Here is an 8,588-nt window from a genome sequence, read left to right as displayed (position 1 = left end):
AGATTCATATTTGTGGACGACTGAAATGCATTCTATGATTGTTTAAGACAAGCTAAATATAAATGTGCCACTTAAGAATTGAACAAAACAATCAAGCATCTGTTGGGCACGTGTTGATTGATGGACAGCAGGAGTTAAGTGAACTAGAAATGCAAAGTATTTGACGGTGGAAGTTTTTTTTTACTTTGTGCCATCATAATTATCCTACAAAACAATCTGATACCGGAGTGATCTGTTTTAGCAGGACTTTTACTATTCACCTGTCACCAGACATTGCGTGTTGGGGCGTGCGTGTGCGTGCGTGCATGTGTGTGTGTGCGTGTAAGCTCGTGAAACATGTACTGACACACATACACGCACAAACACACACCCAGATTCTGGAACGTGACAAGTGTCTCTTTTTTTATTACAAATGTTAATAATGTTGTCATGTTTTATGGTTATGTTCCCTCAGATAGAGGAGAAGCAGGCCGTGCAACATATACACACACTTACACATGCACACGCATACACACACACTTAGCATTTGTGCTAAGGTCAGTAATGCCGGCCAGGTTTCGAACGACACGCTCCACTGTGGCCGTCACCTGTCTCAAAGTGTTAACCTTTTGTCTTTTGACACATGTACACACATACGCACTAACACACGCACACACATGACTCACTCGACCTCTGCCAAGACCCAACGACAATTAGTGAGAAGATGACGATGGGGATTGAACAGAATAGAAAGCTGCATTGCTACAACTTTATTGAGTGAATTATCTTGATCCATTATGTTCATTTGTGTTGTGCAAGGTATCAGTTCTCATTAACAACTCGTGAGGAACAATTTCATTACAGTAATTGTACTGGTATGAGAACATTGTGTATTTCTGCTGTTTGTATGCTCCTATTTACTCGCTCACCAAGCAAGCATGACTGCTGTAAAAACTTGTTTATATGCTGTATCTACTGAGATCATCGACGTATTCATGCCAAAATTTCGCCCCAGAAATGAACATATTTGTTTTGAGTTGCTTGCTCATGCTCGGGTGAGCACGTCGAAACCTGTTCAACATTGTTATTCACTTGGTTACACTGTAAAAAGCATGACATGTATTTTTGCCGAAAATGGTCATTTAAGTTGAAAAAGAAACTTTCAATTGTAAATTACTGCCATTTATGGCAACATTGTTAGCGCAACAAAGCGAGCACGTTGTTTTTACTTAAATTTTTAAACTGGAGTTTCATATAATCGCCATTCAATAAACTCTTATCTGTTTGTTGTGAAATGCAGGAAAGCCAATTTTTAGTTGCCTTGGAATTTTGACTTCACTCAAGGATAGCTAATAGTTAGGGAGGAGCGAACCGTAATTATAATTATTCGTGTTAACGCTGTCTGTTGTTAGAGGTCGGTAATGTCCCTCTCCGGTCCAGTAGGTGGCGATAGCTTTAATTAAAAGAAGACCAAAAGTTACGCGTCTGCTGGTGATGACGTTCATTCGGAAAATGAAAACACTGCTCCCAAACATTCCACAGTGTTGGTTGAGGCATGTCTACTGGAAAACGTGATCAACAAATTGATGATTCACATTAAGAGGAATGAGACCTGGGGAAGGAGTGGAGCTGGCGAGAACCATACAATAGGAAAGAGCAAGTCAAGTCAAGTTCATCTACTCAGCCCTTAATTTCACAAGTATAAGTTTCTCGTTTTTAATGTCTTCTATTGTGAGCACCACTCAGTAAAGAATCCATGTGTGCCTCATTCCGACATCCGCATGTAAAAGCACATGTGTGAGCCATGTGTCATACTGTAGATCACGTTTGAAGACACCTCCCCTCCAAACAACCAAACCGATAACTGCTTTTGAATTCCCTATGAGGAGCGTGCCCCCAAAATGCCCGCTTCAAACCAAAGTGGCTTGTTCAAATGGGTGAACTTTGGAGTTTCGTGTTTGAGACCCTAAAGTACAATACATCTATTTCCACCAGGACTTCGCCATTTACTGTAATGCTGCCAGGATGGCCGAGTGGTCTAAGGCGCCGCGTTCCGGACGCAGTCTCCCCAGGAGGCCTGGGTTCGAATCTCGTGGCTGCCAGGATGGCCGAGTGGTCTAAGGCGCCGCGTTCAGGACCCAGTCTCCCCAGGAGGCCTGGGTGCGAATCTCGAATTTCCCCATTGTGGGACTAATAAAGGCATTATAATATCAGACGTGTCAGGGATACCTGCTCCACATTTGGGCGTATTTGGTCTGAATTACTTGGAACAAGTTGCCAATTTGTGGCACAGTAGATTTCCGCTTTACAGTACAGAGGTGAAGGGTTCAATTCCGGCCTTGCCCTTCCTGAGTGGAGTTTGCACGTTCTCCTCGTGCCTGCGGGTGTTTTCTCCGGGTACTCCACTTTCCTCCCACATTCCAAAAACATGCATAGTAGGTTGACTGGATGCTCTAAATTGGCCCAAGGTGAGACTGTGAGCTCGAGTGGTTGTTTGTCATTGTGTGCCCTTTGACCGGCTGGCAACCAGTTTACTGGCGGACTGCCCGAAGGCAGCCGGGATAGCCTCCAGCACGTCTGCGACCCTCATGAGGAGAAGCGGATCAGATAATGGATGGATGGATGGATGGAAGTTGCCACTTCAAACCCAGATGACTGATGATCTGTTTAATTTCGAGTATGGGTCTAGGAGACTATTTGGTGTGCCCTGTTATGATCTCCACCCAGTTTTGTGTAGATTGATGAAATGGTGACAGGGGTAATTATTCTTTTCAAAATTCAAGTCCTGAAATTCCCTTAAATTTCCATTTCCTGTGCAATTTTGTGCATGGATAATCCTGTCATGACAGATATATAAAGATAATTTCATGTTCACTGGTGAAGACCTCGGTGGCAAGTGGTTAGCACAATGGCCTCACAGTACAGAGGTGTAGGGTTCGATTCTGGCTCCGGCCTTCCTGTGTGGAGTTATCATGTTCTCCCCGTGCCTGCATGGGTTTTCTCCAGGTACTCTGGTTTTCCCTCACATTCCAAAAACATGCATGGTAGGTTGATTAGAAACCCTAAATTGCCCCTAGGTGTGTTTGTGAGCGAGGATGGTTGTTCATCTTTGTGTGCTCTGCGATTGGCTGGCAACCAGTTCAGGGTGTACTACTACTACTGCCCGAAGACAGCTTCAAGCGTCTTGCCATGCCAGACATAGATAGCCACCCAGTTTTGTGTAGATTGGTGGAATTCACTCAAAATGGCCTATTCAAAACCAAAATACCAACTCCCTGTTGAATCTTGAGACTTTTGGCCTTTAGATGGACATTTGCACCTGTTTTTGTGTCCAACTGTCTATCAGTGAAACTGGTATCAGGGGCTGATGTTTTTTTTTTTTGGTTTTTAAATTTAATTTAATTTATTTATTTTCCCCAAACCTCCTTTGGGGTTCCACTTGGTGACCTGGGGGGTCCTGTTTGGCCCCCTAAAATACATCAGTTTGATCAGGTTGACAGAACATTAAATAGTATCAATCGCCTTTCTCTTTGGCGGGGATCGACTCCACTCACGCTAATTAGCGTCTTAAATGTTTGTTTTCATTTGAGATAGTCTAGTCGCGGTTACAGATATACGTGTGTTTATATGTAAGTGTGCGTGTTTGTGTGCGTGTGCCAGTGAGCGTGATCCCTGTGTAAACAGAAGCGCCCCCCACAGGCCTCAAGCATCATTGCAAGTCTCCTTCTATTACTCAGCCGCCTGGCTTCGCGGCGCCTCATTCACTAGAAGATGGCGGACTGCGCTCCACTATTAGATGAGGAACTCTCGTCCTTCGTCTTCAATTACCTGACAGAGAACCCCGACAGCCAGGTAAGACATCTGGGTGGTGTGTGTGACGGACTTGGCTTGGCTCTTCCCTCGGCTCGTCTCCACGCACCATCACCAGCACCGGTGCTCGGAGCGGCAAGAGGCCGGCTCGAGGGAGCCCTTCGCCGGCTTGTCAGCAGCAACTCGCCGGCTCAGTGCTCCACGGTGTCTTGCATTGCGGCGTTCACGTGGAGGAGGATATGTCATCATTTTCGGTTTGGAGGATTCGTGGCGGATAAACGTGTGTTTTTACACGGTGGGGGGTGTGCGTGAGGACGCCGAGCCCCCTCCCCGCCGCTGCAGCTGGGGGACTGCGGAGCCGCACTTTGGAAACTTTTTGACGCATTCTTCACGGGGGAAGTTAGCTGTCAGTGTAACCCGGCGTGAACACGTGGTGGTTCCGCCAACGCGTGCACCGAACCCCCAGCGGGGGGCTCGCTGAGCCCCCTGCAAATACATTTTAGCGTCACTTTAAGTCATAAAAACACACCTATTGCAGTTTGTATACTTGATTGCATCTGTTTGTTGTTGACGGCGCGTACACGTGAGAAGCTGCTGCGTTGACAGTCCAAGGAGAGAGTTCTCTGCTTCCCTGCAGACCGCCCGCTGCTCCTCCTTGTCGGGTCATTTCTCACGGTGCTCCGTGGTTGCGGGAGCCTTGCGGTTGTGACGAGACAACATTATTTTGAAGACGTAGTGGTAGCTGGCGCTGTTTTTATTTTGGGAGGGAGAGTAGGGCACGTAATACTTTGCGTAATAGGTTATGTTACAAAACGCGTGACTGGTGTTGAATTTGATCCATGCTATACATTGGCTATATGTGTCTGCAGTTTCAATGCCGTAATAAAATCACCTTTTAAGCGGATTGCTAAGGTGCGTTTTTGCACCTTGCGACTAAGCGCAACTTTTCCAAGATGAGACGTGGCACACAAATCCAATCCCTTATGGGATGTTACTGTGCGCCGATGTGTTAGTGAGGCCATGCTCTGCGGTTTGGATGTCACGCGTTGCGCAGAAACGTGCAGTGGGGAGAAGAAAAGGCGATGCAAATCTTAAATTCGGTGATTTCCGGACGAAGCTGCGGCAGCGGGTGCCCTGGGACAGGACAGAGCGGCGAGGGATCAAGGCTCTAATCCCTCATCTTGCTCCTGGATGGATGCCCCGCTTCCCAAACACGCACAAACATGCTTACTTAGACCCCTAGTTCCTCCCAATCTCCATCCCATCCCTTTCCAGGATGCACCCCAAAGCCACCCACCCACCTCCCCTGATATAACCACTGCATCGCTGCTGTGTGACATTGGTGACTGCATCATGTGTTCAGGAAGATTGGCACTTGAAGAAGGTTAAGTGTGTTTGTGTGTGCGTGTACATGCAGTGGTCTATTTATAACACACCATATTAACCTTTAAATTGCACTTCATTGTGACATTGCTACATTCATCATTTAATCCCCCCTCACACGTACATATTTGATTTATATAGTGTGACCTTGCTCTTAATATACAAGCCATGTGACCACGTTGTTACGCTCCCGTGAGGAAACGCAAGCGTGACCAGTCCGTGGGTCAACTTCCAAATGAGGTCGACGTGCATGTAACGTTGCAACAGGCCTCAAAAATTATTTTTATCAAGTATGAATACAATTCTGTGCATGTCTATGTCGGAATTACAGGAATAACAAGTGTCTGCTTTGAATCTTATCTTTTGCGTTAATATTTACTCTTGGTTATTAAACGGTGCTCTCTCTCTCTCTCTCTCTCTGCCTTTTCGTGCCTATGTTGCTCGCCCCCCTTGTAATACTACTCCTCGTGATGTGTTACAGAACCGAGCTGCTGCAGTCATGTGAGTCGTAGTGGAGGAGGGAGGCAGGAAGGGAGGCGTTAACGTGACGTAGATGGTGGCGCGCCTCCTCCTCGTCCTCCTCTTTTTCCCTCCAGCATGTGACTCTTCCTCTTCTCTCTCTGGGTTGGCTGGCTGTCATTCCCCCTGTTGCACATTCACACGCTTTCTTTTTATTTTTTTGACATCTACTCTTTTGCCATCATTTTGCTGCGTTCGCCGCCGCTATTGAGCTTTCAAAGAGGATGTATAATACGGAAAATGAACTCATCTTTGTCCATAGATAGTTGTGTCTGGAGTGACTGCTCACCTACCAAGTGTGAAATTAAACATCCAGTAACATTTTGGATAGGGAGCCTCTGAAATATCCAGTAAAAATTATAGTGATCTGGCAAACTTTGATTTTGCATTATTAGTCAACAATACCGACACAAAATATGCACGTAGGTATTATTTTAGTCCACCTCACTCACATTTTCACTGTAGTATTTGTGACTTCAAATGTGTGTGGCTTGTAAAATGCGGGGCCTGCGATGGTGAGTGATGTGGGAGTCAGTGAGTGATTTTACAGCTGGCTGTCGTGAACTCAGGTTAGCGACTTGCTGTCAACTGGCTAACCATTAGCCCAGTTTGCGCGTCGAGTCCTCACGTGTCAGTTGTGTCTGTGCAGCTAGTGTAGGAATGTACTTGTTATATGTTTTTTTTTTTTGGTGTTGCCGTTCGTTCAATAAAGTGATTGAAAGTGCATCGGCGGCAGTGTATATTCATGACCACCTGTGGAGAAATACGATACAATCTAAGATGTGGTGGTAGGCTATATTGTTGATGTGCTGTTGTGTAAGCTAGTTACCCTTTCGTGTGAAATACCTCCAAACTTTGGACACTCTCTGTGCTTTACGTACTTTCCTCCTGGCTCAATGCCAAATTTCAATGTGGCAAATTATTTCTACCTAACTCTGAAGTAGCATTAGTTGAGCACAGATGGTTTTTTTGTTATCAAATTATGAAACATGTTTTTTAATTCACTTACAGAATGCAGAATAAAATTTCATCTGAATAATCTATGTAATAATTGACAGAATATTTTTTTCTTAAAATATTGGATTGTGACAGTCCTCTTTTTCTTATTTTGAACAAAAATCACAGGAGTTAAGTCAATTCCAAACCCAAGTCATCTAATGACACTTTACACATTTAGCAGATCAAGAACCACACTCCTCATATATTGCCAGTTATTCATGCTAACCACCAGCACACACAATAGAAATAAACAGAATGACTGAAAATAATACAAGGAATCAAAAATTCCCCACAAGGTCAGTCATAATGGACATATCTGTGTCCTTTAATTCATGCGAAGGCTCCTCTTACCAGCTATTCATGCTAACCACCATCTTGCACTGTAGAAATAGTCACTCACACTTACTTCCTGTCCACAAAGACATTTTAAGGTTACTTGTAATTCAAACTTCCGACCATCAAATGAAAATTAAACGACTAGCCATAGATTAGAAATAAGGAAAAAAAAACAGTGGGAGGTTGGAATAATTGGAAAACTCTGGTTAGCCGATGGCGACAAACGACTTGCACTTTTTAAGACGCCCAATCAAGCGCTGCGCAACCTTCATTTGCCAACTCTCAAACCGCAAGTTGCAAATGGAAACGGTAATAAAGCTTAAAGTCATTATACTGGAGGCCCCCAGCACTCCCACGCACTGTGAGTCAGCAATACGTGTGTGTATCATGTGACCATCTCAAACGTCAGACCCTTACTGAGCACATATATCCTGATATTGCAGGTGCAACCAGTCACCGTTAAAATGCTCCTGCATCTTTAAAGTCACAGTGTTAACTATGATACTAATCATTCTGTAGTACATTATTGCAAATTGCACTGGAAGGGTTTTCTGTTTCCTCCTGGCAGCAAAGTTTGGTCAGTTCAGTACAATTTGTTTTGTGAGGATGTAGTTTAAGTACACATACCATTTTTTTAAACACCACTCGGTTGGGGTGTGGTTAAGGTTGGTGGTCAGCGTTAGAGGATTAGGAATAGGTTCGGGGTGATGGAAGGTGTTAGGGCGTACCATATATGGATATGTGATAAATATATAATAATTGTATACAAACATCTGGCAATATGACAAAGTGTGTTATCTTAACCACATATTGTTTGAAAACTAATTTTCTTCAATGTAGCATGAATTTCACCCAAATATAATACTTTTTAGCGTAACAACTAGTCATTAGTGACGTTAATTACAGAATGCATGTTTTAAAGTGAGTACAAGCAAATACAAGACTGCTTCTTGCAGCTCCAGCTGTTGTGAAATGCGCTATATAAATAAAATGGTATTGTATTTTGTGTCCACGACGTGTCACGGTGCAGCACATTGGTGATGGGAGTGTGACTGGCTCGACGGGAATCGAGCTGACAATGAATCTCGAGAAATTTTATAGTGTGTTCAATAGATTTTTGTCTGTGATACAAAGTGACATTAGAAGCACAGTTGCAATTTTGCCAGCTAAAACAACACACTTGAGTAATTCTGTTCAAGTAATTCAAAAGAAGTGCTCAATCGGAACGGCAACTGTGTCAGGCTATCAGCATCAACGTGTGCAGAGTCATTTACATTGCCTTGAAAAGTAAACCGCTGGCTCTCGCCAGCCTGTATGGGGCACTTGAGCGCTGCGAGCCACTAGCGCTAGTGCCACCGCTAAACGCTGGCAACAGGTGTCATAAAGTGCAGTGTCAGCATTATTAAGTAATTTTTTACTTTGCGACATAATGTTATTTCCGGACGACGTGTTGACGTCTTTATTGGAGCTTTTTTCCGATTCCTACTGCTTATATACAGTATTGGCATTGATACTGATGCCACTATACTGTACTCGGCCCCAGATGACAAACGAACCTTGAG

At 44.3% G+C, this 8,588-nt stretch overlaps 1 protein-coding gene across 1 annotated transcript in view; it reads left to right on the top strand.

Annotated features, from left to right (window-relative positions):
* The first annotated feature begins 3,691 nt into the window (after window positions 1–3,691).
* Window positions 3,692–8,588, top strand: part of ppargc1b (peroxisome proliferator-activated receptor gamma, coactivator 1 beta) — a 70,182-nt gene continuing 65,285 nt past the window's right edge. Inside the window, exon 1 of the mRNA XM_088293679.1 lies at window positions 3,692–3,831. Coding sequence (XP_088149805.1) covers window positions 3,751–3,831 — 81 coding nt within the window. The 5' untranslated portion in view covers window positions 3,692–3,750. The remainder of the gene's footprint in view (window positions 3,832–8,588) is intronic.

This window comes from Idiotropiscis lumnitzeri, chromosome 4 (genome assembly GCF_059441095.1).
Source record: "Idiotropiscis lumnitzeri isolate Australia: NSW breed Sydney's pygmy pipehorse chromosome 4, RoL_Ilum_1.0, whole genome shotgun sequence".
Classification (NCBI taxonomy): Eukaryota; Metazoa; Chordata; class Actinopteri; order Syngnathiformes; family Syngnathidae; genus Idiotropiscis; species Idiotropiscis lumnitzeri.
The sequence above is the reverse complement of the archived record's forward strand: the minus strand, read 5'-3'. Positions and strand labels throughout refer to the sequence as shown.